At 47.5% G+C, this 15,294-nt stretch overlaps 1 protein-coding gene across 6 annotated transcripts in view; it reads left to right on the top strand.

Annotated features, from left to right (window-relative positions):
* LOC128873256 (cell adhesion molecule Dscam2-like) overlaps window positions 1-15,294 on the top strand; it is a 105,632-nt gene that overhangs the window by 44,091 nt on the left and 46,247 nt on the right. For 5 of the 6 annotated variants that reach the window (XM_054116695.1, XM_054116696.1, XM_054116699.1 and 2 more), the window contains exons 3-4: window positions 6,283-6,603; window positions 8,759-8,920. In XM_054116695.1, coding sequence (XP_053972670.1) covers window positions 6,283-6,603; window positions 8,759-8,920 — 483 coding nt within the window. Of the gene's footprint in view, window positions 1-6,282; window positions 6,604-8,758; window positions 8,921-10,349; window positions 10,774-15,294 lie in introns of those variants that run through there. The other variant, XM_054116700.1, reaches the window with a different exon arrangement.

The raw sequence follows: 15,294 nt of genomic DNA, 5'->3' as shown, positions 1-15,294 counted from the left end.
TTGTGTATTTCGGAGTAGTTTCTAAAACCATTCGCTTATTAACGGTGTCTGTAATTTTTGGTAACCGTTTACCAAGTAGAGAACTAATTATGGTCGTTTAATAACGAAGACGGAACTTAATTTCAAGTTCTTCGAGAGGAGCGTCTATATTCGATATTAATCCTTCCAGTTTCTCGTTCCTTTCCAAATCACGGCTGCAAGGAAAGAACAGGAATGGAAAGAAGATAAACGGCAATTCGCAAAGTCGAAAGAAGATGCCGCGGAGACAACGGACGATACGGCAGACTGGTCGTAAGCTGCTTACGATAACGATCGGGTCAGCAGACCGAGCTCCTTCGCAGACTCGAGGAGAGAGCCTTAAGAACCACGGACTCCCACGCGTAAGATGCCCGGTTCCCTACCGTATTACGATCCATTTACGTTCAGTTTCGCGATATTAGGGGTCGACGACGAATCGATTTCACGCGATAATACGTAGACCATACCTCCGTGCACGAACTCAACCGATCGCAAAGGCGTGCACGTACGAGAACGCATACGATCGCTAGTAGTATGGCGGAAGGCAGAAGGCACGGATCCATGGAATTGTCAGCCATTCCAGACTCCAGGGATTAACTCGCCCAGGAATGCATTCCTCCTTTCTCTACCCCCCCCCCGCTCTCTCTCTCTCTCTCTCTTTGTGTGTGTGTGTGTGTTCCGTTCACTGTTAGCCTCTCTCGGACTTTTCCGTCTTTTCTCGTATTCTCGCTCTTCCTCCGCCATTCACCTTTCCCCTGATTTTCTCGCCTCGTTCCTCTTCATGATAGGGTGAAGCACTCGCAGTCATTTTCTCCATTTTGCGATTCGATTTCCGCCGATATTGCTCCCGTCTCGCTAGATTCTTCCATTCGGTCGGATGAAGACGCTGCCGAGGGAAATATATTCATCCGCGTCTATCAGGAAGAAGGAGAGAGATAGAGACGTTGAAAGGGCGGGGCGGAGGACAGAGAATCGAAAAAAAAAAGAAGAAAGGTATCGAATGGTTAACGAAGGAAAAAGAGAGACGACGAATCATAAGACTTTTCGCGACGCAGCCAAGTAATTTCATCGTCGGTGCCGTCGATTTCTCTTCTTTCTTCCCTGCAACCTGATTCCGGCCAATATGCTTCATGGCGCGCGCATAATGTGTCTACCTATGCTCTCGAATATCGAGCAGACCTAACCCAGACCATCGACGCTGCGTTCAAAGCGAACCGGCAAGATCCCTGGACGGTGCATAGCGTCGAGGATTATCGCGTATAAAAAGATAGATAATCGATAGACCAGGAAGTCGCGTCGGGGCAATTCGCTTTACCGGAAAACCGAGAAGACGAGTGTTTTATGTCACTGAAACACTTTTGCGAGCATCGATGCGTTCGTATTTCTCCTTGTCTTACGGGAAAGGCAAATTTCTTGATTGGAAATGCAAAGCAAAAACCCTCATCTCTGAATCAACTTCGTTAATTTTGTTTCATCGTAAGTAAAACTGGAAGTGTACAGACGCGCCTAAAAAAACAGAACGACGCCCAGTGCTCGTTACGGCTGTTTTAATTAATTTCCTCCTCGCGAGACACTGTCCTGGCGAAACGGAAAAGCGCACGGTTGCAGCAGTACGGTCGACGATATAAGCGCCGCGTTTGACTCTGAATCGCTAATTCTCCTAGCGAGTACCGGGACGGTCAAGCATCCCATTCCCGTCTGGGTTCTCGTTACGTACGGACCGTGTTAAACATTTCTATAAGATTATAAATGGAAAAGTTAAAGTTCCATTCTTACTAGTCTGCGAGACACGCGAATCACGTCTCCTTCGATAGGTTCAGGTGATAGAGTTTGGACCTTGAATCGGTCCAATTGGTCAACACGGGCCAACGAGATCGAAAGGAAATCTAACGCTTCGAACTCGACAGCTTCGCCGCGAATTGATACCTTGTCGATTACGCGTACCCTTTGGCGACATGTTTCCTCTGGCGCGCACGTACGCTCGTGCTGTCGAGGAATCGGCGCGTATATATGTACATGGGCCCCACGGTAGGAGCAATCGGACTGCGCGATGCAGCGGAGATGGGCGTGATAGGTACGGTATTGTGCGCCTGAACCAACGGAGAAATTAACCATGATCCAGATCAAACGATCCTAACGGTGTGCACGCGTGCTAGCGAAATCCGAAGCGGTGCAGCGGTATCGCGCTGCTGCATTGCAGCTAACTTCGGGATTCGAGTATGGGAAATGTATTCGTATTTATGTAGGCGCTTAAGTCGGATTAGCCGGGCGAAACGCGAGGATAATCGCGGTCGGCGGTATCGATCTTGGCCGCCCGACCTTGTTTAAACCCACTCGAATTAACGAAAGCAACTCCCGCCGATCGCGCGTTAAAACAGATCAGCAGTCGGTGTCATTGACCTCGGGCATTCCGATGAACCTTTCGATAGAGCTCTCCGCAAACACGATCGCGCAATCGCGATTACCGTCGACACGAGCGTGCGTTCGTTGCGTCAAAAATTGGGGACGAACGTCGAAATTCACTGGCGAACACCGAAACAATAAGATTTGTTTACGTTGATTATTCGACATTTTTTTTTATTTTCTCCATCGTCTTATTACCGGAATAGAAATGTTCGATTGCTTTGAAACTCGATTAAGACCGAGCTCACCCTCGAACGGGTTTCTTGAAATCTGTGCGCAAATTAAATTCGCTACGTCTCCTCTTCTGGTCGATACGTAATCGTTTAAAATCTACAGCCGAAGCAGTCTTTGCCAAGGGATATCCAAGCCAAGAAAATTTATATCCGACCGTCAGTTACCACTTCGCGAGTCTTCGTGAGAGCGAATCGGATTCAAGTTGAAATCCGAGGTCAGCTTCCTATTCGAGACGAGCTCCGAGGGGAGTTTAAATTTCATATGGATCCGCGTGCCTAATTAGAGAATTGCGGCCGACGTTGCCAATTTCCAGTCTCGACGCGTTCCAGAAAGGAAGCTCGGGTTTCCCGATAGATTTCGTCGTTACCCAAATTCCTGCGCAGGGAAATCGGAAACGATTCGTCTTGTTCTCGCGGAACGGGGTCATTTTCAGGTCCGTTGCATTCGGACTCATCGCGGGAGCGAAAAAATTGTGAAAATAGGGCGGCATTTTGCTTGACCAATAAGAAATAGAACTCCCGCTTTCAACGTCAAAGTCCTCGGACTGCTGACCTTCTTCATACAAAGGTAGGGAATGGTGGTAGCTCATCACCGAAAAGAATACCGAGTTATACTTTTTTACGCGATGCGCCATGGACGCAATAACTTTGCCGTTTGGCATCAAATAGAAAAATGAAATCTCTCTTCCCGCAAGCTAGACCAATCCAATTGCAACAAGTAAATACAGAATACCGATAACCAACGCCGAGAAGAATACCCATCGGCTTCCATTCTGCTCTTCGTTAATTAAAAAACAATACCTCAAAAGAAGCTCTAGAGCGCGAGTACAAGTATCGGACACATGGCTACACTCACGACGGCATCGCGCTTCTTTCTTTTCCTTCGATCGGCGAGGTTAGCACGGGCGACTCGTACCTGGTCGTTCTATCAAGAAAAGCGCGAACGTTGATCGAGCTACAGCAGTTAATACGTCTGTGTGCCGGGGGATGATAATACCGGGCCGCGGCACGGCACCGTAACCGTGCTCTGTAATTAATCAGAAGCGCGAGGTGCGAGGAGAGGCGAGGCGCGAGGCGAGAATACAGGGCTGCTCCCTGCAACGCGGCGCACCGTTTACACACTCGATGCACCCGGCTGCAATACGCGCGCATAGCACGCCAGCACGCTCCAACAATCGGATACGCTGCGTACGCTAGAGTCCCGGAAAAGAGAACGGGGTGCCGAGTGTATGAACGCGGCATAAATGGCGCCGGTGCATAATCGCGGACTAGCACAGGTGTATCGTGCCCTGTAGAATGGAGGAAGCGACCCGCGTAACCGTCGCACGGTCATACGTGCGTAATGGAATGCACCGCCGCGTCGCGCCGCTTCGAAGGTGCTCGCGGGGGGTGGTCGTTGGAACCCTTCAAAGGATTTTCCTTCGACGCGGTCGGGTTACCGATGTTCCTCGTGTTTCGGTTAAATGGCGCGGTTGACGCGACGCGGAATGGAAAAATGTTTCCGTGGAAATGGACAAAATACCCTGGCGAGTTTAATAACGTAACCACCCCACGATGGGATGTTCTTTGCACTCGAAGCACTCCTTTCTGATGCACCTATAATACACCGCACCGAAGATCAAACGAGAGAAAAGACAGACGCCCCCAAAGGCAAGAATATAAGAGTACTATTAGACAGGCACAGGGGTCAACGCGACGAGAAGAACGTCGGTCGAAGTCGCGCAGTTGCTGGGTTTCGCAATATTTGAAATTTTCCGTGACACGGCGCAATGCAAGACAAATAGACGCTCGTAAATAATTACATTGTGTTTGCGGAAAGCGGAGAGAGACAACGGATGTACTATTGCGGCGAGGACGTTGTCGGTGTGTAATTGTCTGCCAACGTAGTTATCCGTTGGTTACACAACACCGGAAGCAGCTCGTACAAGTGCATCGAACTTCTGTTCGTTACGCAATTATTGAAAGTTCGCGGAGAAACGTAAACCGCGAGCGATTATCGAACCCCCTATGTACAGTAAATGTACAAACACTCGAGGAAAAAGTCATTGTTAATGGCCTGCGTAGAGCGGTACTCCCGTTCGATCGTGCCTCGAGTCGGAGTTTCCTTGCAGGGATGAAAATAATCCCGGAGCCTCGAGCGAGACGGCTGCGAACAAGTTTTAGCTCTGAATTTAACCGTGATTAATTAAGCTCCGTCGAATCGCGTTTGACAGCTACGCCACTGGACAGAATTATAGGTTTTGCACGAATTTTCATTGGAAATTGTTCCTCTCAACAGATATCGATCTAAAATTCTAGACACTCGCAAAAATAAATACTGAACTCGTTGAGAACAAATGTTATTCCACGCCTTTCTGTAACTTTCTTTGCGAACGTTTAGTTGCAAATGACCCTACTCGTACGAACGGTAATAACAGTTTCTCGATGGCGCACGGAACGCAAAAAACCAGCTCCATCGCGCGATACGGCAAACGTTGACGGGTAATCGTAAAGCGTGCACAGGAACGAGGGAAGGGACAATCTAGTTAAGCATTATGAAATCTCATCCGATCGAGCCGTAAAGACAATGAAAAGACCGTTACCTTTACGCGAGTAAAATGCTTTATAACCTTTCTGCAACGAGGCTCGCTACTTTAACCATATTTTCCATCGTCGTCGTTCGATGCTCGACGTACATAGAAGGGGAAGGACGCCTGGGGGAATAGCAGATGCACCGCTGCATCCGATGCACGCAATACGTGTAGAACATTTTGCATCATGAATGTATCGGGCGAGCGTACGCAGCTACGTCGAACAGGGTTTGCGAGGTATATAAATGTAACGTAGATGGCGAGTCCGCAGTCGGGAAACTGGTGGCACAGGTGCATCGTGCTCGTAGAACGCAGGAAGCGACCGGAGGTAAACGTCTTTCCGGCAGCTGCGGACGTGTAACTTCCCTGGATGCGATACCGAGCAGTGTCGGTACACTCTTCTCGGTCTACCGAATTCACGCGTATCGACTTCCAGGTTATCAAACCACCGTTCGTATATAATGAAGCGGGACCCTCCGCGCCCTTCTGTCCTCGCCTCGTTTCCTATGCACGTTTTGTCCTCCACCGCAGCCACCTCCGCACCCAGGCTAAAAAACACCACTCGCTGAATCACGGGAACACCGCTCTTCAACGCCAGTGGTACCAGCTGCGCCAGAGACGTTGCTCTATCAATTTTTCTCGTTCGAGAGAGAGGCATAACGAGAGAAACCGCCGGCGCGAGATACCAGGGTGTGGAGAAAACGGGGCCTGGAATCGGGGTGGAAACGATAAGAGTGGCGAGAGATCCTTGTCGAAATTCTCGCCTTCTCGTTAAACTTCTCAGGCTACGTTCTTTTGTGTACTCGCGATGTTGACCTCTTCGAACTCACTGAGAAAATTAATTCTCCTCGGTCTCGCGCGATTTGGCGATCGGCAGGTGTTTTATCGAAGAAACACTTTGGGGAAAAGGAACGGGAGTCTAGATCGCGTTGGACGGTCCTCTAACGTTGAGGAAAGAAACACGTTTTAAGACTGCTTGGGAAGCGTACCGTCGATCACTTTCGGTAATATCGACGACGTCGCCTTTAAACGTGACACGCTTGCGATCCATGTTTCAGGAAGGGGAGTGGTGCTGGATAGTCAGGGTCCGGTGTTGAAGACAGAGCCACACTCGTCGATCAAATTCTCGAACGAGACCGGGACGATAATCCATTGTTCGGCACAAGGTAGTCCCTCGCCGAGGATCGATTGGCTTATGGGAGACGGGTCACCTGTGCTCTCTATACCGCACATCCGTGAGATTCTGGTAAACGGCTCGATGTACTTCTTGCCGTTCGGAGCGGAGAGCTACCGACACGACGTCCACTCAGCCGTCTACAGATGTCAAGCCTCGAACAGCGTCGGCAGGGTGCTGGGCCGTGAAATTACGGTAAAGGCCGGTGAGTACCTTTATTTCACCTCTTCCGATCGATCGACTCTTTCTCTTTCTCTTTCGTCCCCCGAACGAGACGTCTCCTCGCGCAAGGTTCATTCCACGCCAAATCACCCTTACACTCGATGTCGGACATTTCCTCGAATTGAAATATATTAGGCAGAACAGAAATATATTAGAAATATATATATATACAGTACGCGTACCAATAGACAGAGTATAGGTCATCGTTTCGCTGTTATTGAAGTCGGTTAACCCTTAAATACCCTAAGTTTCAAATTTGATACCGGACTTTCAAATTGAATTGTACACGTGTAATTGGTTTGTTTTTAATATATGGCTGTATGTATATTACCGCGACATAATGTTCTTTTGATTTTTTTTAATTCGGAAAATCAGGCTTCTAAGGGTTAAAGAATACAAATATTGTCAACGTTTCTAAACATGGCACAGACAAACACGTTAGGAAAATGTACTCGCGGCGCGTACACAACGAACGATCCAATTGTGGGAGAGAAGAATCGCTCGCATTTGTCGCATTCGGAGCGTCGCGCACAACTCGTCCACGGAGAAACGTACAGAACTGTACAGAAAAAGCGTCGTTCTCGTGTTTCGGGCTATACCGTGTACGTAATTCGACGAAAAATCCCGGAGACCGTCATTTCCAGAGTATTATCGTTACTCGCAATTACGGCATTGAAAGCGGCATGCATTTCTACGAGTGCGAATTTAGCAGCGTCGCACTTAGAGGCCCGACGCGGGGACATCAGCGTTGAATACTTACCGCTTCGCCGCGATCTCTCGTTTTCTCGCCGCATAAAAATCGGCAGTTTCGTGTTACGATGTTCTAAACCGGGAGAGAGGGCAGAGGGGAAAAAGTACGCTAGGGAAACGATCGCGAGTCGAGCAGAGCCGAGCCAACTACATTTGTCGTCGTCTCGGTTCGTCCCTCGACCACGCCGCACATGCACGGCCTTAAAACTCGCGCTCGCTTATGGCTAACAAGCGGCACTCACTGCCAAGATCAAGATTCGCGGTCTCTCGCGCTCTGCCAAGTACTTTCACCCACATTTTCGTACCGACGAGCGTGAACGTTCCATCTCGTTCCAGTTTGCGAGGGTGACGCGAAGCGCACCCCTTCGAAACCAAACGCGACGAACAACTCAAGCGTGCGGAGACTCTTTTCCCTTCTCGGCGTATAGTTAAATGAACGGGCCTAATTCGGACAGCTGTTACGTAACGGTCAGCTCGACAAGAGAATCGGTAGCCAACTCACGCAACAGTAATTAGTTCTGTCAGTATCGCATTTGAAACCATGACGACGATATCCGATTACATACAACGTCGTTTCGTGGAACAAGAACGAGTTCCGACTGGCGCGGAATGTGTCGATAATTGGGACGTTTACCTCAGTCGCGATCTCCACACGACGCGGCGTCCTGCCAGGAATCACTTATCGCGTTTAGCGGTTCTCGAATAACCGCGGCGAGCGTCCGCTGTTGAAAAAGGAATCCTGCTTTTGAATTACGCGGAGCGACTGGATTACGCGAGACTGGAAACTCGAGAGGTGGCCACTAATTGCCGAAAGCACGGCTCGCAGACAGTGTGAAAAAACCTCGTTGTTCGCGAATGGAATAACGAGCTTCCGATGGAAAATGTCTAGTGCGCGTTATCGGGATTCAACGGCGCGGCGGACGATGGATTTGTGTTGAAATTCGCAGGGACGAATCGAGACGCGCCTCGCTTCATGATTACTCGATCAATATGGTCTGGTAATAACGTAATAAGGAAAATAGCGATTAAAAATATTGGAAGAACCGTGATCCATCTTGCTCGCGTAATAATTAATTGCGAGGAGAAGTTAATAGTCTTGGCGAGCACACGGATACATCGTTTAATCGTTTTGGATTATGGTAGGGAGAGGAAACTAAAAACTGATAGAATATGTTCGTTACGTGACTAATCCCATCCTTTCATTGATTCACATGCAACGTTAAGAATTTATGGATTAAATTTTTTTCAATTTACATTCCGTTCCATTAAATGACATCGTTTCTACAGTGTCGAGTACCGTCTCTTTACCCATTCAATATTTAAAGAGATCTCGAGCGTATTCTCTCCTTGTTCCTTTCTCGCCTAACCGATTTCAATCTTATTTGCAGTTGTGCGTCAGAAGTACGAGGTCAAAGTGAGAGACGTCTACGTCCTGCCAGGAAATACCGGTGTGCTCAGGTGTGAAATACCAACGTTCGTTAAAGAATACGTCGCTGTAACGTCCTGGGTTCAGGATTCCACCTACAACATCTACCCCACAACGAAGATCGGTGAGTGAAATTGCTATAAGTATGCGCGATATTTATGGGATGGAAACGTCGCGTGATTACTCGACGACAACCACGGCTTAACGAGCGGAGAACGATTCGTTGCATTCCGAACGCGTAACTGGATTCTATTTATTCAAAAAAAAAAAAAAAAAAAAAAAAAAAAATAGAACCCTGTCTCGTGGTTACATTACCGAGCTTTTTGCGCGTCCATCCCCCTGTCGCGACGGTAGGACGATAAAAATAGCGCAACGATAAAAACGAAAGGTACCTGATAAATTGGCGGCACCTCTCTTTGAACGTTTTCCCCTTGATTGTACGATATCGAGATTGATGCGTGCGGAACAAAAAAGGCATCTGCATACGCGCGGAACGCCAATATATACGTTGGTCCGGTCAATATCCGAGTTAATTAGAGTCTGAGGGGACGATTCGAGTATCCGCGTACACACGTAATCGCGTCTGCCCGTTCTAAACCCCGCGCGAACCGTACCAGGGGTGGGTGGGTTGGGTAAAACTGGGTAGACGGGTCAAATCGAGTACCCCTGCTACTCCGTAATGAGTTATTGTGATCTGTGACCACCGCCAAGTACTCCCTCTAGATCTCCTCTAAGATGAATCGCAATTTGTAGCAGATCACGAGCGTTAGAAAACAAAGTTCAGATTGCGTCGCGTTTTGTGAAGTCAGACATTGTCCGGCAACCATCGGGTGCTTCAACTTTTATCAGACGTTTTTTGGTAAACTGAAACGTCGGCGTCGGGTGAAAATCCCATTTCAAAGGTCTACCGCTCAAACGACCGTTGATCGAATGCGATGTACGATAAGTTGTACTTTTATCTCTCGCGCGTCTCGACACTTCCTTTTCGGTAGAAGAAAATTTCACCGCCCAAATGAACGGCTTCTCTGAAACTTTCCTAACTTCTTTCCTTCCGACGCCGTAATGGTCGCATTGTGTCGTCCGAACAACTCGCCGGTTTCGAGCCAGTGAGGTCTTGCACGAAACTTGACGCATTGTTAAGCGTCGCAGTCTTTCGATCGGCAACGTGGCTGGTGTCTGCCTTCACCGATCCTTTCCCCAGACTTGGCAGTTTGTGCTCTTTACGTGTCGGTCCTGTATTTGTTTATGTACAAAGAAAGGTGCTTAGAAGTTTTGCGTTTGTAAGACTGAGAACACCCTATAGACGCTGGACGCAGTACGGCGTTCTGACGTGTTAAGTTTAAGTTCGCGTTGTAAGTTTTATTTAAGCGTAAAATTATATTCTCCGACGTCGGCCGTCAAGGGTATTCCGGTCGGCGTCGTCATAAATACGCGTTCCCAAATTGTAAGCGTTAGGTTTAACAACATTGGCGACCAGATGTGCGACCAGATTCCGCTAGCTGTTTACAAACAATAGAGTCCCCGTTTTCTTCCTCACCCGACCACTTTTTCTACCGCCTTCGAGTCCTCGAGCGTGACATTCTTCAAGGCGAGAGGCAGATACAAATCTACCGTCGTAAGCGTAGCATAGCAATTAAATTTCTATCAGTGTATCCTCGTATTCATTTACCAAGATCATTGAGAGTGCGGTAGTACGTGTACCACTTCGGTAACGCTCGCGAGGAGTGCGCGTACGGAACAGACGCGTCTCGTGAAAAACTTTACATTAACATTGAATTCGTAATACGTATACTAATTCGGCTCAAGGAAATATTGTTTAAGTATATTTGTGGAAGTATTTTTATTATTGAAATATGTGTTCACAAAAGTGCTTCTCTACCTAAAAGTTCGTCATTCTCGGCGCACATCGTAACTCGATTCCTGCCGTCTGCTATGGCCGGTGCGTATCAAAGTCTGCCGTCGTCAAAGGGTTAAGAGGTAAGTTTTAAAGAAATATTCTTCGTAAAAAGATCGAAGCGTACCGAATACTTAATGCTTCAACGCCGATGCATACTGCATGGCAAGGAAAATATATTTATTCGTCGATTTATAAATTATTCCCAATATTCCATCAAAAATGATATCGGAAGTCAGCATTCGCGGCACGCGAGACGCACTCTGCGACCACCGCCGCGTCCCCTTTTCTTCTCTTTTCGCAAGTTATTCCGAAGCCTCCTCTAAAAACTTGATCCGAGTTAGTCGTTCTTCGTCCTCTTCGCCGCCTTTCGATCGGATTGTACCGAATAAACGGGAACTTTCTCGCATGGACGGACTGATCTGCGCGAAACTAAAACTTTTCCGAGTGATTCGTTTTCCATTCAGATCCGCGCCACGCCGCGCTCTTCGATTCCCGCTCTTGTCCACCCGTTTCCTCTTCAATCGCAAGATTGGATTTTACTCCGCGAACCGTCGGGACTTTGAACGTAGACTTTGCGCGCCGCACTACGGACGCAAATGGTGCTTTTCGTGTCAATATCGCACAACTTTCGATCCAAGCGAAATTATAGAGAACCTCTTTTCAAGAAGAAAGGACCGTTAAACGAGACATTCCGTGTACCGTTTACTTTCAATGTTGAACTACCGTTAGAGCGACTAAATCTTTAATCGTATCGCGCGTTCAGTCGACTAGTTGAGAAGAATTAGTCGATGAATTCCTAACTCCGGCGATACAGCGTACCGACAGTTTTCCTCGGATTAAAGTTCAACGAACAACCGACGGCCAACCCAGATGCACGAGGAGCACAGCTCAAACGCAAAGCGTCCAGCCGCAATGCAAATTCGCCCTGGGTGATCATCGTCGTGTGTACCAAAATCCCCGAACTATCTTCCAGTTCGTAGTACCCTGGATGAATCCTTCCATCCAACTACGCGTTTCCTCTGTCGACGTTGTAACACCTCTAATATCGTCTCTCCTTCTCTCACTGCCATTCCTTCCTACTCTCGTTGCCCCTTGGCCCATTTTCTCGCTCTTTATCCGTTCCTCGCGTGCTTAATGAGCCATGTGTTCCGAGAGTCTCTTAATTCGAGTGGATCCCATGCAAAAACCGGTTACAAAGATGTAATTACCCCGATAGATACGTACTACGTCGACGGTCGACATCAGAATGCACGGTCAAATCAGAGAGTCATGACACCTCGCAGAGTTGGGCGAAATTGCATTTTTTTAAATTGCCAAGGTGGCGTAACCCATTATACGCGCTCGTTTCGATCGCTCGTTAAACCAATCGGAGGTGTTTTCGCCATTCGTCGGTCCATCGATATTTCGCCACTCGCAAATCGAAGCGAAAACGGTTCACGGTATTCGTTGTTTATAGGTTGAGCGTAAACGTGAACCGATGGTGAAACGATATCGGGGCGATGACAGCTTCGGGCTGTTTTCAGTCACAGCACTCGCAAGTTTGAACGACTTCCCGATCTAGCAAACCGTTGGTCACTCGTAAGCTGGTAACTTTCCCGTACCAATAACAAATCCGCGTTTGACACCTCGGTTCGTCAAATATGCCCTAATTAATTTTTTATTTGCCGCAACTTAATCGTTGAGTCTTTTGAATCGTATCGACGATTCTATCGTCGCGCATTTTTCATTTTAACGACAAAGTGAACGGGACGTGACACTTTGCAGCTCGTGCAGCTTGAAACCAAAGTTTTCCTCCTCCGATGTGGAAACTTTTCTCGAATCGCCGAGGAATAACGCGAAAGCGTAAACAAAAAAAAATTGCGAAGAACGAACGCTGTCTAACAGATATCGATTTATCGTTCTTACAAGAATGAGAGAACTCTACCAACAGTTTTCAACAACGTTCATCGCTCCTGGTATTTTACGGGGCTGTTCGCGCAAAAATACGATATTTTTGACGATATGAAAAGTAGGCTACACTCGCTGCACCTGCAAGAAATATTCGGGCGGAGTTTTAACAACTTAAGCGCGAACCTAGTCCCTTTCAGTTTCTGTAATAAAAGAAAAAAGTCAAAGTCAAATACTGCATTTGATGTCGATATTCGTTAACAAAAACCAGCGTAGGTTTCGAGTACATTCATCGCATTTTTTTTATTCGTTTCGTACTTATTTGCAAAGGACTGGTAAATCTCTACGGACAACGTTCTCTACCGTTACACTCCAGACGAGTTATTTGCACTTTTCTTTCCGCGAGTCCACCGAAACAATGGCACCTCCGGCTGTTAATCAGTACGGCCGGTGTCCGTGGGATTCCGATGAAAAGGCTGGTCGAACGAAACCTTTCGCGAGTCGAAAAAGATTTATACGACGAAAGTTCATTCGATTTAAAGCATTCCACCATCGAGATTCATATCCCCGATAAACGAATGACGAGACGCGAAAGGAGAGCGCGTTTCGAAAATCCCTGAGTGATTTATTACGTAGCTCTCTTCGAAGAAGATTTGCACGTGGGAGTAGAACGAACTTTCTTTAAAACCGAGTACCTGCGCTTTGTATGTCGCAGGGAAGCGAGTCTAAAAATTCCTGCAGTAATCGAACCGTTGAAATTTTTAAATATTTCGTTCGAATACAATATTTGTTCTGTATATTCATAGAAATGTGGTTAAAAAATTCATAAAAATCACATTTTTAAAACTGTCACACTGGAATCCCCCTTAATATATGCATGAGACGTTTAGCCTTGCTCGCGTGAAAATAATTGTAGTCATTCCATCAAGGAACGCGTGTATAATCAACATTGCGAAATTCCGTATTCTAGTCATTTCATCCGAGTACGGAGGTTCAATTACAAATGGCAACTCCGCTAACTAATTTAATTAACGGCAAACGCTAACGCAAATATAACTGACGCTAGAAAGTCACACACATTCGCGGGCTCTTGTTTTGACCGGATGAAATCGTGAATTAGACAGAATTCACGTTGCTATTACGTTCGTGCTACAACTGCAACGCTATCGCTTCGCCGCTTCGCCCGTAACGCAATTATCGCCGAAACTTTGATGTAACATTGGGTAAAGGAAGACAGAGAATTATATCGCGTTAGGGAATAAGTCTGGTCACATTTCGCGCAGATAATCGGAATCAGAAAATTGCCGATGAAAGAGCAAAGCGAGAGCGAAGAAGCCAAAAATACAACGCTCAGCCAGGAATCGATTCGCGGTTGGAGAAGTTCGCCGTCGAACGGAATGTAACAGGCCTTGCTCTCCAACCCAATATTATCCAACTGTTTGTTCGCGTCTCGATACGTCCCGGCAGTACGTTAACACGAACGCTAGTCCAAGCTTCTCTAATATCGAAACAATACGCGTTCACCTACCATTTCCGCCAGGATTAAATGCTCGAGCGGCTAAAAGCGCACCGCGTGCTATTCGCTCGCCCGCCATTGTACTCTCAATTTCGCGTCCCGGGCTGAAAAATAAAACACTCCGGACTCCGTACGAGCGTGTCCCTTTCTTGGAACCGGTGCTTTCAGAATTATTACATCGGCTAAATGGCATTTCAGCTCGTTAATGGGTATTAAAAAATGTTTCATTTGACCCTGCCGGAAATCCGTTATCTCCATTCATCTGTATTTTCATTCCGCGAGAGCGCCGGCACGTCCCGGACCGGGGAACGCGATCCGCCAAGTCTTGCAGCGAGATTAAATCCCGCGTAATCGGTTGCTCTCTCTGTCTATGGCGTCCCTTTTCGGGTAAAGAGCACTCGGTACCATGGCGCAGTCGGGCTCCTATTCTGCCGGTCTGCACGCCGCGGCTTATTCGAGCATATTATTCCGCGTGTACGTGCAAAAATATTCGCGTGGCCGAACGCTGGTTAAATCCTGCGCCATCAGCCAAATAGACGTCTGTCATTTTTCCTGGCGCTCTCGCGGGTGCGTTGGATGCCACGCGCCCTCCGACGTAGTCCATTACGCTTATTAGCGTGAAGCCAAACTCCAATCGTTGCGGCCAAAACGAAGTTTTCCCCGCGATTGCTGGGGGAAAGATTTTCGTACCGGTCTATCCTCGAGTTCAATGCCACATCCGGGTTGGAAGGTTGCAAGGACGCGATTTCATTCTCCAAGTACTACGGAGTTGTTGATAAATTACCGTCGCGACTTTCGTTGTCCAAAACAACTTTTTTTCTCGCCAAACAGCTTTTTCTGTACATACATTTTTCGAAGAATTAGAAACTCGTTTTCACGAAATTTGGGTCAAGGGACAAAATATCGCGCGTGACGTAAACTCTGCTTCCACGAGACTAACAGCCATCGCTATTCAGCCTATTTTAAGGGAGGGCTGAACTATTTTATCGGACGTTTTACTTTTCATTAAAGTTTCTCGGTGGTCGGTTGCGGAACGAAGTTCCCGAAGAGATTCAAATATTTGCGGCGCTTATGCTCGATACTTTCGATACTCGATTATCGGTTTTCTACTCGTTCGTAGGCATTATTTGTACTGTGCGGTCGGTAAATTTTTTCCCTGAGCGCGCAACGCTCCAGCAAGCGGCCGAGTAAATTGTTG

The sequence above is a fragment of the Hylaeus volcanicus genome, chromosome 3 (genome assembly GCF_026283585.1).
Source record: "Hylaeus volcanicus isolate JK05 chromosome 3, UHH_iyHylVolc1.0_haploid, whole genome shotgun sequence".
In the NCBI taxonomy this organism is placed as follows: Eukaryota; Metazoa; Arthropoda; class Insecta; order Hymenoptera; family Colletidae; genus Hylaeus; species Hylaeus volcanicus.
This window is presented reverse-complemented; position numbering and strand designations above follow the sequence as displayed.